Below are 18,762 nucleotides of genomic sequence, written 5' to 3'. Positions count from 1 at the left end.
AGGTACATTGAACAGATGTGACACCAGCTATTTATTTTTCTTTTGTAGTTGAATACCTTAGAGTACGATGGGGAAGAAATTAGTGGGCTGGCAAGATGCCCGTTTGATGCCAGACAAACCAATGTTGCCCTTTTTGCTGGTAAGATTCTTTAGTGTAATGAATATAAATGATTAATGACCCTGAAGGTGCAAAAGGAATTTAAAGGAAGAAAAAAGCTCATAAGTAGGATAGCTATATTGAAGGGGGTGTTTCCAGAGACCAAAAGCTATGAACAAAGTTTCAAGAAAGAAGAATTCAGTGAGCATATCAGGAGTATTCCGACACTTGGCTCTGTTGTTAACAAAGCCAGTGACCCTGAATAAGTTGCTTAACTTTCTGATGCTCCAGTCCCTCTTCTGTAAACTTGGATAATCCTGCAGGTTGATTACAGGCCCCGGGTTTAGACTTATTTGTGTATCTAGCAATAACATAGGTGAACGCACTCCAAAGGGTATGACACATTACACGAGGGGACACGCCACAGGGTAATTATGGCCATTTCACCTAGATTATAACCTTGGTTTCAGACGGGAAGCTGTATTCTGCCACAGTGGCTGACTTCTTGGCCAGTGATGCCGTTATCTATCGAAGCATGGGCGATGGATCTGCCCTTCGTACCATAAAATACGATTCCAAATGGATCAAAGGTACCTTTGCAGAGCAGTGCTGTGGGATCCCCCGGGTGGTGGGATGGCCGAGTGGGCACAGGGGCCCTGGGCATCGAGGTTCAGTGCATGACTGTATGTTGTTCATCTAGAGCCAAGTGGTCGTGAGCTCTCCTGGTTGTGGACGGGAGCTTTAATGGGGAATGAGGAGGGCGTTAGCCATGTCAGGAAAGTGGCTTCATCCAGGCTTTTATCCTAGGTGACCTCCAAAAAAAAAAAATCTCAATTCTGTGTGCCAGTTTGCCTGTCACCGCACACACACTCCTCACCCACTCCCATCTACCTACCTGGAGAGTTAACCCTGGGAATTGTTCATCCGTATCTGCAGAGTCGTTCTGGTCTTTGGAGTCTAGAAATCAAGATTTTGTATTTTCAACATAAGAGGTTTCCTCCCCTAGTTAAATAGGTTAATGAATAAATCTGTTGAAACAAAGACCTTTGCTGTAGTTCAGTTCCCTGCAGGCTTTTTCCAGTCCATTAGCTAACATTAAAGACTCTGGGTTCCTGGAAGCGTCAGCACCCCCATACCAGGGCTCCGCAAATTCGAGGGCGTAGCGGCGCTCTCGTCAGTTTGGATGGAACCGTGCGACATCCGTCAGTCATGCCTGGCAGTTGGGGTCTGATGCTAATTGCATTTTCCTTTAGGAAGCAGTTTGTTTTCCATTTTTTCTTTCAGAGCCACACTTTCTTCATGCCATAGAGTATGGAAATTACGTCTATTTCTTCTTTCGGGAAATCGCTGTAGAACATAACAACTTAGGCAAGGCAAGTATATGCGCTGGACCTATGTTGTCGCTTGGACCGCGTGGACGGGAGCCCACTTGGGTAGCGTCTGTGCGTGTTTTCCAGCACTCAGTGCATTGAGGGCCAAGCGCAGAGAGGGGAGTCGCTCATCATGAGAATAATTGCTGGAAAATACCTGAACAGTGGCCAGAGTGGGAACGGCAGCCTTGGGCCTTGAGAAGGTTTCCTTTTTTTTTTTTTTTCCCCTGTTACTACAGAGAATGTTCTGTGGGCTCCCTTGAGCTATGGCTGCTGCTTTAGTTCTTTAGAAATCTGCTGACTGCTATTCTTTCCTGGTGCCAAAGGCAGGGTGGAGAGCAGGGGCCCTGTTCAATTTCAGTAAAAGCCCGCACGATGCTAAAATATTGCAGCGCCTTCTCTGCCAGGTGTAAGGACGGTGCATTTCCTTAACAACGTGGGAAGCAAAGTGGGAGACAAAGTACGGGAAGGGTTTCCGCTCAGCCAGGCGCTTCCAGAGCTCACTTCTTAGGGATCTGGTTTGGCAGGACGGGAAAATGGCCCTTCTTTTCTCACAGGTGAATCTTAGTTTACATTCTTCCAATACAGATCCCTAAAGAGAAGGCTGCCGGAGTCTTTGGGACCACGTCTATCTTTAGCATTTTCATCCCTCTTTTAACTGGCAGCTTTTTTCCCCCATCCCTCCTCCATGCTCATAAACCCATTGTTTTCCTTTTGTCCCCTGGGCAGGCCGTATATTCCCGTGTGGCCCGCATATGTAAAAACGACATGGGTGGCTCCCAGCGGGTCCTGGAGAAACACTGGACTTCCTTCCTGAAGGCTCGGCTTAACTGTTCTGTGCCCGGAGATTCATTTTTCTACTTTGACGTCCTGCAGTCTATTACAGACATAATACAAATCAATGACGTCCCCACTGTGGTCGGGGTGTTCACCACGCAGCTCAACAGGTGAGAGCAGGTGCCTGGTGCTTCCCAAGGCGTCCCGGGCCTTGCTTGTGGGAACCCAGAACAGCTCCCCACACACCCCCCCAGTCACCTGATACTGTTCCTCCTTTTCAGCATTCCTGGCTCTGCAGTCTGTGCATTTAGCATGGATGACATTGAAAAAGTATTCAAAGGACGGTTCAAGGAACAGAAAACTCCGGATTCTGTTTGGACAGCAGTCCCTGAGGACAAAGTACCAAAGCCAAGGTAGGAAAAACACGAAAAGGACTTTCGTCCTTAGCAAAACCCTCTGGTCACTGGAAGCATCCTCAGAGGGCAGCTGGGCCGGCCTCCCACGCCAGGAGGGGGTCCCCTGCAGCACTGCAGACGGAAAGCCCAGTGCACGTCACCCTGAGTGCCTGCAGGAGAGGGCCCGCCGAGTTCCGGGAGGGAGCATTGCTCCTCCGGTTCAGCTCACTCTCCTTCCTCTCTCGGCCTCTTCTTCCGGAATGGACACTTATTTCTTAGGTATTATTTGTGAGAGAGGGGAGAAAAAAAACCCCACTTTTTCCTTTCAGGCCTGGCTGCTGTGCAAAGCATGGTCTTGCCGAAGCTTATAAAACCTCCATCGATTTCCCAGATGAAACGCTGTCCTTCATCAAATCCCACCCCCTGATGGACTCCGCCGTCCCTCCCATTGCCGACGAGCCCTGGTTCACGAAGACGCGGATCCGGTGAGACCGGGCGGAAACAAGGGCCCTCCCCGCACGCTGCACCTTCCCCTGCCGTGGGCCCCGCTCTGACCCGGCTCGCTCCTCCGCAGGTACAGACTGACGGCCGTCGCCGTGGACCATGCGGCCGGACCCCACCAGAACTACACAGTCATCTTTGTTGGCTCGGAAGCTGGCGTGGTACTCAAAGTTTTGGCAAAGACCAGTCCTTTCTCTCTGAATGACAGCGTACTACTGGAAGAGATTGAGGCGTACAACCATGCAAAGTAGGTGTCTGTGACGAGAACCCTTTCCAGTACTTCCAGCGGGTGTTTCATCTGCTTCTTTCCTTCCAGCCCTTTTAATTAGCCGTGGTCTGCCGCCAGTGGGCATATTGGTGTTTTGTTTTGTTTTGTTTTTCTCACTGAAATAAAACCTGGGGGTTTTGTTTTCCTGAGTCCGCTAGGGCGTAGAGTGTGGACAGTGACGAGTTTAAAAATAATTCAGCCCTTGCTTTTCACGGATGGAAAATGAGACTATTTTAGCACCACGCTTCTTACCTTGCAGATATATTTCAAGATGCTACATGCAGCAGACAGTTGATTGCAAGCGCAGATGCACACACACACACACACCATAATTCTTCCAGCCGCTGATAGAAAAGATTATGTGGCCCATTAAAACAAACAAGAAATAGATGAGAGAAATGGAGCAAAGGAGACTAAGGAGAGATCCAGAAATACCTGGCAGCAACAGATTTAAATGCATTAAAACATTATCCTTTTTCTTCCCTGTAGTCTAACACGCTCTTCACAAATGCAGTTCCCTTCAATCATCAGAATGGGAAGCCGGTCTTTAAAAAACCCTTTGTCCAGCCTGAAATGTAACCAACCATGCAGAGCACCCAAAGATGAATCACACAATTATTACTTCCCAAACTACGTACTTGCCTGCTTTGCTACTGAGAGTATTCCTCAACACGTCCCCAGCTCTCAGTAATTGCAAAAACCAAACCTCACTTGCCTCATGTAGTTCATACAGCTTTTGATTTACTCAGCATATGTCTTGAAAATGTCTCCCACAATATAGGTGCAGTGCTGAGAATGAGGAGGACAGAAAGGTCATCTCACTACAGTTGGATAAAGATCACCATGCTTTATATGTGGCGTTCTCTAGCTGTGTTATCCGCATTCCCCTCAGCCGCTGTGAGCGTTACGGATCGTGTAAAAAGTAAGCCGATGTTTCTCTACTTACCCAGAATCTTACGGCATCATGACCTTTGATGATGAGAAAATCCAAGTTACTTTCTGTTTGGTTTTACACAGGACTTGTATCGCATCTCGAGACCCGTACTGTGGCTGGCTAAGCCAGGGGGCCTGTGGCCTAGTGACCCCAGGGACGCTGTAAGTACACTTTGTCACATTAGCTAAGATTTTCTCCAGAGGTGCTCTGTCTTCTCCAGGGACTCTGAAGCTAGAAATTTTAGAAAATTTCCAATAACACTGCTTCTCTTCTTTTCTTATCTTTCTTTTTTTTTTTTTTTTTCCTTTGGGGGAAGGAAAAAATATGTGGAGTTGTGAGAGGCAGGGAGATTGTAACAGACAGTGGAATACCTGGGGAAAATGGGTGGCGAGAAAAAACAATTCTTTTCTCCTCTCTTAAACATTCTAGTTACCAAATGTTTAACAGAAATATCACTTTAGCGAAGTAGGTTGAAATGTCCGTTTTCCTCTGTTTTCTCATTCTTACTAATCCGTCTGTTCTTGGTTCTGCTCTGGTTGTCACTTGTGTTCCTATGAAGGCTGTTAACCGAAGACTTCTTTGCTTTCCATAACCACAGCGCTGGAGGATTTGAACAGGACACGGAATATGGCAACACGGCCCATCTAGGGGACTGCCACGGTAAGAGCAAGCCTTCCTTTTCCTCTTGTGCTTCTTTTGGACCACATTTGCACGTGTGAACATTATTTGACAACCAGCCTTTTATAACGATTCAGGACACATACCACCTAGCACTGAACTTAAACTTCGCAAAAGCTGAGCTGTTTGGTCAGGGAGATTCATTAGAGAAGAGTCTTACTTTTTTTGTTTTTGTTTTTTTCCTTCACCATTTACAATTTGGTAGGAAATCTAGAGAAAGGTAGTCTAACCAGTAGGTTAGCCTTTTAATTCACAGTCTTTTCTTTTGACTTTTTGAGTTAATTGGAATTCGTAAATTTTTCCTTTCTTTTGGTTACTTTTTACTGATTCCTTGTTCCTTTAATTCTTTTAGAAATTTTGCCTACTTCAACTACACCAGATTACAAAATATTTGGCGGTCCAACATCTGGTTAGTTTTTTTTCATTTTTTTGAATTAACAACCTTTTCTTTCCTTCAGTTCAGCATTTTCAGCCCCTTCTCCCCTCCTTTTGCGCAGTTTGGCGGCCTTTCATTTTTGTGCTTTGACTCATAACCCCACTGATGGTCCCAAAGACTTTTTCTTACTCAGCACTTCACCCCTGTGTAGCATGTCAACAATCCATCATTGACCAAGGCACATCCTTTAAGAAAAATCAAACGGATTAACCTAGGCTGCATTCCAGCTGCACGCACGTCCACCCGAGCTTCCTTCTCTCTCACCCCTGTGCATCGTGAATGCTCCCTCTGGCCATCTATATTTGATGGATGGCAGAATTTCATTATTTTCCCCTTCTCCCCTCCCCTTTCCTAAGACCGAGTAGACAAATACACATTTCCCTAAAATGTGTATTTATCAATTTGAGAGAGCTTTTTTGAATGGTTTGTGGTAATCTGGGGAATCTTTGAATGTTGTGGTCTCCGTGGTGTGAATAAAGGCGCCCATCGAATGAAGGTGGTTTCTGATGTATTAAGATGTTCACTGGGCTCTCTGTGCCCCTCTTGTCTGTATCTGTTTTGGGGTCTTCGTCTGTGACCGTTGCACCAGTCTCAGTTGGGGGTGGGGTGTTCTCTGGAGTTTTTGTCTGAAATCATATGCTTACATTTTGAGGGAAAAATCTCCTCAGCGGAAATCAGTTACAGATACACCAAGGGGTTAAGTGACTCCCGATCCTATTGCTGGTTCTAAAACTCGCCAGCAGTTTCATTCCTCAGAGCAGAGCAAAGGATGGCAGATCTGAGGTATCAGAACATCCTTCTTCAGCTTGTAAATGCCATTTCTTTTGCATGAGTTGCTGCTAACTCTTTGGAAGAAACTCCCTGGGCATTTTGGAAGGCACGGACAAGGCTCCTCCCTGCTTCAGTGCTTTCCCATGGACGGTGAGCCTCCGTGCACTCGATAACCTACAGATGGACAGGAGGTCTGTGGCCAGGCAGGACAGCCTCTTTGTCAGGTCCCAGAATCAAGTGTTTATACAGACTTCACCAGGTGTTTTCTGATGAAGTTACAGTATACGTGCCCCAGTGATGGATATACAGTTCCCACCCATCTATGAAAATGCTTTTAAAAATATACACAAGAAGAAATGAAATGGTATCGTCTCCCCAAAGGCTGAGAGAATAGCAGTTAGTCTTTGGGATTCATATCGCCTCTTCCAAGAGTGTTATGAATCAGCACAGAGGCTTCCTGTAGGAGTATTCTGAGTGGCTTTAATTTTGCAATCTGCTTAGTACGTCTTTAGGGTTAATTTTTAGTTTTTTATTTTTCCCTTGCAAGGAAGGGATTTGGTATAATCTCCTTGGATGTGTTTTTATGAAATCCTAGAACAGGCTTTCTCCTAAACTTTGCTTAAACTTTACTGAGAAATACAACAGACCAGTCAGGAAAAAAAAAAAAAAATCTGCCAGCACGACCCACGTTAATAAACATCTGTTTGCCACCACAGACATGGAGGTTTCTTCATCTTCTGTTACCGCAATGGCAAGTATCCCAGAAATTACACCTAAAGTGATTGATACCTGGAGACCCAAACTGACCAGCTCCCGGAAATTTGTAGTTCAAGATGACCCAAACACTTCTGATTTTACTGATCCTTTATCAGGTATCCCAAAGGGTAAGGCCTCGCCAGGGGACTCATCTCTCACTGAGTGGAAACCTGATTCCTCCTATCTCTGGGGAGCATCCGGGCTTAGGGTTCTCCAGAGGCGAACCCAGACGGAGCCGCCGCTGTTCTTAATGCCACCTGCACTGGCCACGGTCACTCCGGTTCTCTGCGGTTCCAGAACGCGTCCCTTAACAGGCGGAAGAGGGAGAGTGCTGTTAAAGAAAGGGTTGTGGAAACAGCCACTCAGACAATCTTATCTGCGTTGGTTTCTGTCTGAAGAAGCTGGACTCTGCTGGCTGTCGGAGATTGCCGAGGGTCACCCCAGCAACATCCAAAAACAAAGCTCAGTAACTGCAAATACTCTGATGTTGGATGTTTTGTCTAGGAGCCTTTCCCAGCCCTTTGTTTAGCTGCAGTTCGCAAATGCAATCCGCAGAGCATATGCAAGGCCCTAAGCTGTTTGTACGCCGCAAGCAATAAAACGTAAGAGAGTGCTTGTCCGTAACTATCATTTTCAGCCCATAATAGAAGCCGTTACCAAATAGCTGCCTGTTGAATTAGCTTATTAGATATATTAGTCTGGAAAAAAAAATCTATTCTTTAGTGCTTACTAAACTGTGGTATCAGGTTTCCACTCAGTTTTTGTCGCAGTGCATTGTCATTTATGATTTACATCTATCTGTTGATTTTGGTTTCATTATGTTTTCATTGTAAACAATTTTGTAATCATTCTTTCTCTTTGGTTTTCTTCAGTAATTCCCTTTTGTTCTACTTTTATTTCTTTGCCGTTCACAGTGCCACTGAATTCCGTAGCCCTCAACACTGATTATAAACGACTAATGTTCGAAGGCCTTAGTACTAACCTAAAGCAACAGAATCTTCAGATCACTCTGACTTACTTTATTCTGGGATAGCTGTGTTTATAGCATGTAACAGACTTGGAGACCTCTTAAACTAACATCTGGATGTCTGTGGTTGCGTTAAAAATCCCAATAATTACAAACTAATTCACTCTTTTTCTTCTAGTCTAATTTAAATATTTCTTAAGTATCACAAGACAATTGGGTAATATTACTTAACTCTAATATATAGTGTATTTCCTTCAACTGTCTGGATTTCTTTTGTAGCAGTTAATTCAAGAGTGCTTCACTCCAAGATGGAATGAAAAGTAAATAAATAAAAGCAACGTGAAAGTCTGCATTTGTAGCTAACAGTGACCAGGCAGCTGCTTTTGGTTTATGAACAAATGATGTGTTTTTATTCTAATTAGATAGCGTAATTGTGTTAGCATAATTATTTTAGCGAACTATAGATTTATGCCAGTTCATACATTTCCCTAATCCCTGCAGCTGCCCTTAAAAAATCCTGATTTATGAATTAAGAGAAAGTCATGAGAAAAAAACATTTCATGAGTTTAAAATGGGCCACTTAGAAAATACCTACTCTCTAACTAATTTTTAGGTAGAAACTCTTAAGATTTTGAATGTTATGTAACAACTATTCCAGAGCAATTAGAGGGGGAAAGACCAATACAGACCGATGGAAGGTTAGGGTTATCCCGGCATTGGCAGCACTCATAAATGTCTCTGGGGATCCTGTTGGGATTAAAGAAAAAAAATATGAAATTTTAGAGTCCACCTCACCCTCCAAGCTAAGCATATGGAGCTCATGAAGGTAGCACTGGCTCCATGGAAGCCATTTGCTGGCTAATGTGGTTTCAAAGAAGCCCCTCACTCAGACTCTTCTCCTGTGTGTCTGTTGCAGGCGTACGATGGGAAGTCCAATCGGGAGAGTCCAACCAGATGGTCCACATGAACGTCCTCATCACCTGTGTCTTTGCAGCTTTTGTCTTGGGTGCATTCATTGCAGGGGTGGCTGTGTACTGCTATCGTGACATGTTTGTTCGGAAAAACAGGAAGATCCATAAGGATGCCGAATCTGCCCAGTCGTGCACGGACTCCAGTGGGAGTTTCGCCAAGCTGAACGGTCTCTTTGACAGCCCAGTCAAGGAATATCAACAGAATATCGACTCTCCCAAATTGTACAGTAACCTGCTGACCAGTCGGAAAGAGCTGCCACCCAACGGAGATACGAAATCCATGGTGATGGACCATCGAGGCCAACCTCCCGAGCTGGCTGCTCTCCCCACACCTGAGTCTACACCTGTGCTTCACCAGAAGCCCCTGCAGGCCATGAAGAGCCACTCAGACAAGGTCCACAGCCATGGGGCTTCCAGGAAAGAAGCCCCCCAGTTTTTCCCTTCCAGTCCTCCACCCCACTCCCCACTAAGTCACGGGCATATCCCCAGTGCCATCGTTCTTCCTAACGCGACCCATGACTACAACACATCTTTCTCAAACTCCAATGCTCACAAAGCTGAAAAGAAGCTTCAAAACATTGACCACCCTCTTACAAAGTCATCCAGTAAAAGAGATCACCGGCGCTCGGTGGATTCCAGAAATACTCTCAACGACCTCTTGAAGCATCTCAATGACCCAAACAGTAACCCCAAAGCCATCATGGGAGACATCCAAATGGCCCGCCAGACCCTCATGCTGGATCCCGTGGGACCTCTGTCTGAGGTCCCGCCCAAGGTCCCCAACCGCGAGGCATCGCTCTACTCTCCTCCCTCCACGCTGCCCAGAAACAGCCCAACCAAGCGAGTGGACGTCCCCACCACTCCTGGAGTCCCGATGACTTCTCTGGAAAGACAAAGGGGTTATCACAAAAATTCCTCCCAGAGGCATTCTATATCTGCTATGCCTAAAAACTTAACCTCACCAAATGGTGTTTTGTTATCTAGACAGCCCAGTATGAACCGTGGAGGGTACATGGCCACCCCCACAGGGGCGAAGGTGGACTACATTCAGGGAACCCCAGTGAGTGTCCCTCTGCAGCCTCCCCTCTCCAGACAGAGCAGCTACACCAGTAATGGCACCCTTCCTAGGACGGGACTAAAGAGGACACCGTCCTTAAAACCTGATGTGCCACCAAAGCCTTCCTTTGTCCCTCAAACCACACCTGTCAGACCACTGAACAAATACACTTACTAGGCCTCAAGTGTGCTCTTCCCCACGTGGCTTTATCCTGTTCGCGATGAGAGGATGAGGTTGTAAGGGTACCTTAATACAAGAGACTCGCTTGTATTTTCAGAGAACCAAGTGGCCAAAGAAACTCGTTCTAACTTTGGCAGCATCAGAACTTGCCATGTGTAGCTACTGCAGCAAGGCTTCTGTGTACTTGCCTGGAAACAAAGGAAGGTGCTGGTCATTCCATTTCTTTTGTTTGAAGCTAAAGAGATGTGTGGCTCCCAGGGGCTACCTGTAACCAGTCTGAAGAGCTGATACCGGGCTCGGAGGAATCTGTCTGTGAGCAAATACTTGAAAATGGGTTCAACTTAGACTGCCGTGATGCGTGGTCTTCCCATTCAATGTGAACATTTTAATACGTATGCATTCACCTTGCCTCTTGCACAAATGTCAAAAAAAAAAGGTAATGTCTCAAAGAAATGAACTTGTAGATTACCAATTTGCTAAAAATTCAGTCTTTGACCCAAACTGTAGCATTTTTTTTCATGCGTGGTATTTTTTTTTTCATGCCACCAATGAACTGTGTTGCGTGTGCGTGCGAGTGCGTGTGCGTGTGCATTCTGTCCCCACTAGAATTTGTTCAGGTGCCCGTTGCATCTTTCCGTGCTGTGGAGTCGTTTACATTGCGCGTGACTGAACAAGAGACGATAACTTCTTCCCACAGCAGTCCATTGGGTTCAGCTTTGGCAAGGAAAGAAAACCGAGGTTGATTTGCCCATGAAAATGATTAACCTGACTTACGTGTTACCCAATGCCAGAATGTAAGCATTCTAAGTCATTTTGTGCTGCTCCTCATTAAAACTTCCATTGCAGTCTTGCCAGCTTATGGGGATAGATTTGTTAAGAGGTATCTTGTATTCAGTAGTAGAGCATACCTGTCCACTGTGAATCCAAGCCTGAATCACTCTGTTTAACCTTGGACACACTAACAAGGTTTGATTTTGATTGTTTGGTTCCTCCCGTGCCGTAAAATTTGTCTCCCTTTAACTCCTCCCTCCCCCCGAGATTAAACACACACACACACACACACACACACATACAAAACAAAAGACGAAAGAACGGAATGTGATAGGGATGTAATTGGCTTAGAAACAGCCTATGGAAACCTAACAGTGGTGCAATCATGTTGTCTATGTTGTGTGCTGTGAGAATTTTCTCCTAAGTCATGCAGGTAATGACAGTATACTGTAAATATTACATGTGCGTTTACCTGAATCTGTGCATTTTGTGCCTTATTCACGAGAATGATAGAAATGCTCAAATACGTCAAGTGTTTCCAGTAGAGCACATCATTTACTGAGTGCCAGTTGTAAATGTTTTTCAACCAGCACCTGAAAAGACTTTTAAAAACTCCTAAAAGCAACCTAGAACAATTAATTGTCAAACAACCCACCCAGATAGCCGCATTACATCCTTTGCCATGGTAAACATTCCACTCCTGCTTTTCCTAAGGATGAAACAGTGATAATGTGAAGTCAAATGAGGTTTCCCAGGTAACGTGACACCTGCAGAAACCACAGAGAGTCATTTATTCGTAGTTTTGCAGAAGCCACTTAGAGTGGATGACGTGCAACCCAGATGACCGTTTCGGTTAATATGCTGCACACCACGGTTTACTGAACCTCATCTAGACAGTATCAAGGCAGAGGAATGTTCCTGACTTAGTCAGACCAATAAGTTCACCTGATTTCCTGACAACGCTGATGATATATATTACTTGGGGGAGGATGGGTTGCCGAAGACCAGAGCATTTTTGATACAGAATGTAGAATCCTGAAGCAGTTAATTCTTTTCCTTTGAGAATATTGTTTTATAAACAGCGTGATCCCCTGAGATCTCTGGAAGCTCAAAAGCTAAAACTTCCGTCCTTGAAACACTTCAGCTTTGAAACTAAACTCTTACAGATTAATAATAAAGTAAACCAACCAACGATAAACACTACTCAGTCCACCGCCGACAAACGTGTTTGAATTCACCTTACCACTATTAATCCCGGCGTGCGGAAAATGGAACAGTAACGCTGTGTGAACCCGGATAACATTTTGTAACATTGTGCTGCCTTGTAGTTTGTAACGTGAGTTCTATCGATATTTATGTTGAAATTTCTAACATAAAATCTAGTCTCTATCCTGTTAATTTAATTTTTAAATGCTTTATCCATTTGTGCAAAGGTAAACACAGATTGTATCTTTTTTAATGGTACGGCATAAAAAGTAACCCTAAAGTGAAGTGGCTCTATACTGTTTTATAGAGTGCTTTAACCTGTATAGCTATCTTGTAAACTTGTGTTGCGGATGTGTAAATAATATGTACTTTGGGTTTTTAACACCGCATGTAAAGTCGAAATAAAATATACAAATCATCAGGTCCCGCCTCTTGATCGCGAAGAGGTTTATAAGGTATCCGGTTTTTGAAATATTTTTCAGTCAGTCAACATCAGTGAGAGTTATTTTAAAAATATACCAAAATAGTCTTACCAGGAGTATGTGCCTCCGGGTCATGGTTATACCACCAGTCTCTTCTTGGAAGGCTGATGCTGATGGGCAGAGCCCCTTCGAAACACATGATTCAGGTTAAACCAGACAAACTGTACTGCATCAACAGTCCAGGGCTTCAGGCCAGCCTACCAGTGACTCACCTCATTCTCATATTTCTTCTAGTTCAACAGGCATTTTTAAAATCCATGATTTGGATTCTCTCGTGAAATTTTTCCTTTAGTCTTCCGTTAGAGCTGGTACATCAGGTTCCAGAGAATGTTCCTTACTCTTTGGTAGAGGGTATTTCTCAGTGCCACTGTTGCAAATGAACACGGCTTATTAAGAGATTCAACCGTTGAAACGGGAGGTGAAGTTAAGACTCCATTTGTCTCCCCCTCAGCATGGCACGTGTTAGTGGCTGCTGTCACTGCCTCTTGTGGACATTGAGGGTGTCAAGACTCTGCTGGGAGAGATAAGAGGAGTGTTTGTAGCAATCCCTGTGATCTTGGTTCTGGCGGCTGCTCCTGGCCGAAGCCCCTCGGCACCTCCTGTATGGCCACATTTTCACCAAGAGCCTCAGTAGCCTCTCTGCAGAAGCAGGAGTCACCACATTTCCTGCCTCAGGCCTCCTCTTTCATGGTGTCATCTCACCGAGGGGCCGCGCTGCAGTGTTAATTCAGTAGCATCAGGGGTCCTTTTTTCCCCTATCATGCCATGCGCCAGTCTAGAGATCTGAGGGAGAGTTGGCAGGCATCCTTCTGTAAGAGAAAAAGTGGGATGGAAGGCCTGTTTGCCCCTTTTTACAACTGCCACCACTCCAGCCACTCAGGCAGCAAGGCAGTGCCACCAGTCATGGAGACTGATGCGGGCTTATGAACCTCCCCCTGACAGGGCATCTGTGTCATCCCGTAGCCTCCTGCAGTGCTGGGGACGACGGTGAAGTGTCTCCCATCTCACCCACTTGCAAACGTTGATCTGTAACGTTTAGGGTCTGGACAGATGAATGAAGGAAGACACAAGCAAGGGAAATGTACCTTCAGCCTTGCTTCCCTTCTTGAGCGTGGCGCCCTCTCTTTTCCACTGTCTAGTTCTACTGAGTTAGTGTTTACTATGCCTTCTGGCCATTACACCAGTTTTCTTGGGTTCAGTGATTTTCTTTTTGGTCGGAGAAGTACGTCGTTCTCTTTTCCCTTTGTAGCAGATCTTAGCCTTTCTCCATCATGGACATCTCTGATAATTTAATAAATGGTTCGGACTGAGAGCTGAATTTCATTTACAGATCCCCAAAATCATATCTCTGAATCCTGAAGATAAATACTTACATGCCGTTTGAGAGAAACGGGGTTAGAGCACTTGGAGAGTTTCATTAAAAAAGGCATTGTAAAGAAACAAAATGATTTAACCAAGGCAGACCCCCTGTACTCTGGTTCCAGAAATCCCATTGGTTGGCATTTAAGTCACTGGGGAAAATGGCCATTGTGAAGCCAGGTGGAACACTGGAGATGCTGGTTCAGGCTAAGAAGAAAGTGTGTCTCCCATACAAGGTGGGGGGCCTTGTATGGCCCAGGTGCTAGCCAGGTACCAGGAGGACTCGCCCTCCTGCCATCTGAGAGAGGCCAACCTTCCCCCCCCCCTCCCCTCCCAGCTCATCTCCTTCACCCTCCTTATCAGAGGAGGGCAAAGAACAAAGTGTCTGAAACAGCCCTGAGCCCAGGCCTGGGAGCTGGGCGCTAATCCCGACTCCACACACATCAAGTCACTGCGGCACCACACCTCCCTTGACGTCAGTTTTCTCATTTTTGAAAAGAGATCACTCAACATCCACTTCCCTGACAGTTCTGCAGTATTTGTCACCTCTATAATTCCATTAGCTATTTTATGGCTGCTATGCTTAAATATTACTCTTCTAATAGCTTGGTTTGTAGGCTATGGTTTTATGGATGTGTGAGGCCTGTTCCCTGTTAGATGTGGGCAATATATGAGATTAGCAATAAAATAAGGCATGATAAACAATGCATTTTAAGCCATTTAGCTTGTGTCTGCATTTGATGTTTATCCTTTTTGCATATATAGCATGCAAAACACTTAAATCTCTGCCAGTGTTGCTTTCTTTATCAAATAGATGTGATACCATAAATAAGGGGGAAGTGGACCTATAATAAAATCAGTCTAATTTACAGAGGAATCAGGGGGTGAGGAGATGGGGGAGGGTAGTCAAATCCTGGATATTCAGACCATGAATCAACTGGGACTCACATATGAAGGAAAATAGAGTATTTCTAGACCCTGTCCCATGAGAGAATTCTTTTTGGAATTAGTTATTGATTATTGGTTGATAAATCTCTTTATAGTATGCACTTTGGCTTCTCTCAGCCTCTCATGCTGGGCTTGGGTGAAGGAAAGTATGAAAATATGGCCATTGATACAGATGCTTCAGACTGGTCTTCGTTTTTGTGAGTTGGGCTTATGCTGCTGTAAAGATCGTCTTAAGGCCAGTTGAAGCAGTGATGAGAGGGAAGATCTGTCAGTGTCAGACAGCCCTGTCCAGTGGAACTTCCTGTGCTGGTGGAGACATTCTATATCTGTGCTGCCCAAATGTGGCTTCTGAGCAGTTAGAACATAGCCAGTGCCACTGAAGCACTGACTGGACGGCTCTGGTCTAGAAAGCCACCACTGCTGCTGTCAGGGGTCAGGCTGCTGCTCTGAATATAGCAATTCCAAGGGACACTGAATGCCAATTAAAAGATAAGACCCGCCTTGTATATTCTGTGTGTCCACCCTTAGGGCTCACAGACATCTGGGCTCACAATTGATCACTCACCCAATCACAGACCTAGTTCGAGTCTTTGGGGTTTTTTTCCTTCCTTACTTAGAAACTATGATGAGCACATCTTTTGGTGCCGGACAGGAGATCAGCACTTGGCAGTGGTGAACAGTTTTCTCGTAGGTTTTCTGGTGCTTTTGAGCCCTAGCAACGTGCTTTTTGTCGGAAAGGGATGAGATTTGACTTTCCCATGTTCAAGCTTCAGAAATTGAGATCTGCGGGGCTGTGACAACTATGGAAATATAGATGACAGCCAAGTCACAAATCAGGGCTAATTGACATATTCTCACACCTGCCCTGTGCACAAACCAACACACTCCATGAAAGGGCTGAAAGAAAGTATCAGTGTTCAGTCAGAAAGGATGGCTTCTCTCCTGCACTTTATGTATGAGGAGAGACAAAGGGTAGAATAATTACAGTATCCAGGGGTATGTGCCAAATATCCAGTGAAAAATGAAACATTTAGTGAATCCGTCACATGCTTGGCCATCATAATGAACATGCCAAATCAATTATCTGAAAAAAAAATCCCTGGATTGAGCTGATGCAGTACTGTAGGCTGAAAGCAAAGAAAAATAATTTAGAGATGATGTTAAAGGAAACTGACCTGATGTATCCAAATTGTACCCATCTAAGTTTCTGGGCATCCTGCCAGATCTACATCTGTGGACTGTCAGAGAGTCTTGGAGGAGAATTCACTTTATTTCTTATTTTGGAATTTCTGCATATTGAGCTGGAGCTGCACGCTGGGAGTTAAACACGGTTGTAATTTTTTCACTCTTCCCTATGGTTGTGGGGTGCTATAGGAGTCAGACTTTACCTTAAAGGAGAATGCTTTCTGATCATCTGAGCTGCCTAGCCTTCTGTGAGGCCTGGAGCAGCCACATAGAAGATGTCCGTTGAAGGAACAAATTTGATGACTGCCTCAGGGTTTTATCCTAAATCAGAGGGCAGGGCCTGGCCAGACGCTCGCAGCCCTTAATGCTAATAAGCACAGCAGAAGCACAGACCACTGAGCATTTGGGAATCAGGTTCCCAGGATAAGAGGAGCGGCGAATTCTTTAAACATTCTGAAAGGAGCAGGCCATGGGTTTGGGGGACAGCTTTAGAAAGTGTAAAAAGGAAATGGGTCCCTTGGAGTACTTCTGCAAACCTGAAAATCTCAGGTGTTAGAGGGCGGTGGGCATCTGAGTTAAGCGCCAAAGTTCAAGGACATCTCAGGCTGGACCTGAGAGAGGACCATTCGCTGGTCTAGGCAGCGTGGATGTTTCTTGGTCAGTTATGTATCTGCGGCAACTCATAAAACGGAAATCAAAACTTAAGATTCAACCTGGCTTGTTGACAGCCTCTTCAGACTGCCCAAGTGAAGGCTGCTTCCCGAATAAGCCCTGAATTCCTGGACTTACTAAGCTACTTTTTCCAATTACCTAGGCAGCCCACCTTGAGAGAGGTGGAAACAGTTGAACTTTTGATGTTTGCTTAATTTACATAAATATTTATCATAAATTTATTTAATAAAAATGGTAAAATATTTAACTGAAGAAAGCAACAGAATTCAAATTATTTTAAGTGTAAATATACACATAGAAGGGAGTCTAGAAAGAAACACCCCAAAATCCTAAAAATTTGTGATCATTAAAACCTAACATATCATTTTGAAATGTACTTCTTCAAACATATTTTTTGGAGAAGTGTCTTTAATTTTGATTCTAAGTTTGTTTTCAAAAAGGAAAAAAAAAAAATCCACGACTTTGATCAAGTATCTGGTCTCCAAATGTGAAGTCTGCTCACCACTGAAAATAAACTCCGGGATGGTCTGATTTAGCTGAGAGGGAGATGTTCCGGTGGTGATCGACCTCAGTGTCCTTTGGTTTCTAAGGTGTCTGAACAGTGTATTTCGTTTTTAGCTGGAGATCCTAGGACTGAACTGATGATACATGAAAACTGTGAAAGTCCCAAAAGGCAGAAAAGAGGTTTCCGAGGGAAGGACTAGGTCCCAGGAGGAGCAGCCTGAGCAGCGGCTGAACAGGATGTGAAGAGATGCTAAGAGCCCAGAGCAGGACCTCAGGATGGAGAAGCTACGTCAGCCTCCTGCCTGTCTCAAAAGGCAAAGACATAGAAACCTGGAAAGGCCCATTTTCTCCTTTGTTTTCTCATCCCTGGATTCCAGCATAACAGAAAGCTAGAAAGCAGATGAATAGAGAACAGGTAGGTCTGAGGACAATGAGACTGTTATGGTAATGACAACTTGTGAAAATACAAAATAATTAGAAGCGCAAACCCCGCTCCTCTGTGACAGCATGCCAATCAAGGCTGTCAGGGAAGCCATGCCCCTTTCCACAACTCCCTGAGTTTCCCCCCTCGCCCCTCCCACTGCTCCCCCTTTATTCAAAGTGAATTTTCTCAGTTTAACAAATTCTCCCTTCAAAGCAGTGACTTTGTCCCTCCTCTCTATTGTAGCCTGGACCACTTTCAAGGAATTAAAGTTTTTTGGGTAACCTTAATCGGTATAGTCAGCTAAAATAGAATTCAACCTCTAAATCGGCATTTAGGGGCTTAGCTATGCGTCATCATATTTTTTTTGCTGGCGTTTCTGCTGTTTTAACTTAACATCAAATGTCAACAGCCAAGACAATTCAATGGGAAGTTCTTGGTCTCTGAAAATAAGTGTAGGATGGGAAAGGGAGAATGAAGCCATTAAAAAGAAAATTACCCCCATTGTTGAAAAAACTTAAATTAATCACATAACTGAACTTGTGTCTTTGGGTTTAGTTTGGTCACCTACTGCCAGGGGATGAAGAGATCTCTCCAGAGAAAGAGTTCTTTTTCTCATCTTTACACGTGAAATCACCTCAATTGAATAATTTTCATTTCCAACTCTCCAGTAGCTAAATGGGTGGCCTGGGCACACTGAAAACAGATTGGTTACAACTTTTTAAGACCCTGCTGCTTTAGGGCCTTAGTCACATTTGATTGGAATCTGATCAGGCCCTGATCTGACAAAGCTACCGCCCTGTGCCTGAACTGACAGTGGCCAGGAGTCACAATTCTGTTGTCATCTTTTTTGAATGACTTTATGTCTTTTCCAATGATCAGCTCTTTTGCTTTTTCTCTTCTCTCCTTTACTCAGACACTGCCATATTTAGGGAGTTGTTTAGAAGAAATACGAAAGGATTCAGTTTACTATGTATATAAACATGTTTATCAACTGTTTGGTTTTGTTCATATCTGATTAAAAGACAACAGAAAAGGCCACACAGCTCCTAAAAA

General features: G+C 44.6%; 1 protein-coding gene across 4 annotated transcripts in view; it reads left to right on the top strand.

Moving 5' to 3' along the window:
* SEMA6D (semaphorin 6D) overlaps positions 1-12,554 on the top strand; it is a 415,405-nt gene extending 402,851 nt beyond the window's left edge. For 3 of the 4 annotated variants that reach the window (XM_072962494.1, XM_006201747.3, XM_072962493.1), the window contains 13 exons: positions 49-139; positions 568-687; positions 1,382-1,470; positions 2,197-2,414; positions 2,526-2,657; positions 2,969-3,124; positions 3,214-3,387; positions 4,190-4,330; positions 4,426-4,503; positions 4,941-5,002; positions 5,373-5,429; positions 6,944-7,111; positions 8,867-12,554. In XM_072962494.1, coding sequence (XP_072818595.1) covers positions 49-139; positions 568-687; positions 1,382-1,470; positions 2,197-2,414; positions 2,526-2,657; positions 2,969-3,124; positions 3,214-3,387; positions 4,190-4,330; positions 4,426-4,503; positions 4,941-5,002; positions 5,373-5,429; positions 6,944-7,111; positions 8,867-10,155 — 2,775 coding nt within the window. In that variant the 3' untranslated portion in view covers positions 10,156-12,554. The remainder of the gene's footprint in view (positions 1-48; positions 140-567; positions 688-1,381; positions 1,471-2,196; positions 2,415-2,525; positions 2,658-2,968; positions 3,125-3,213; positions 3,388-4,189; positions 4,331-4,425; positions 4,504-4,940; positions 5,003-5,372; positions 5,430-6,943; positions 7,112-8,866) is intronic. The other variant, XM_006201748.3, reaches the window with a different exon arrangement.
* Positions 12,555-18,762: the final 6,208 nt, after the last annotated feature.

This window comes from Vicugna pacos, chromosome 6 (genome assembly GCF_048564905.1).
Source record: "Vicugna pacos chromosome 6, VicPac4, whole genome shotgun sequence".
NCBI classification, from domain to species: Eukaryota; Metazoa; Chordata; class Mammalia; order Artiodactyla; family Camelidae; genus Vicugna; species Vicugna pacos.
This window is presented reverse-complemented; position numbering and strand designations above follow the sequence as displayed.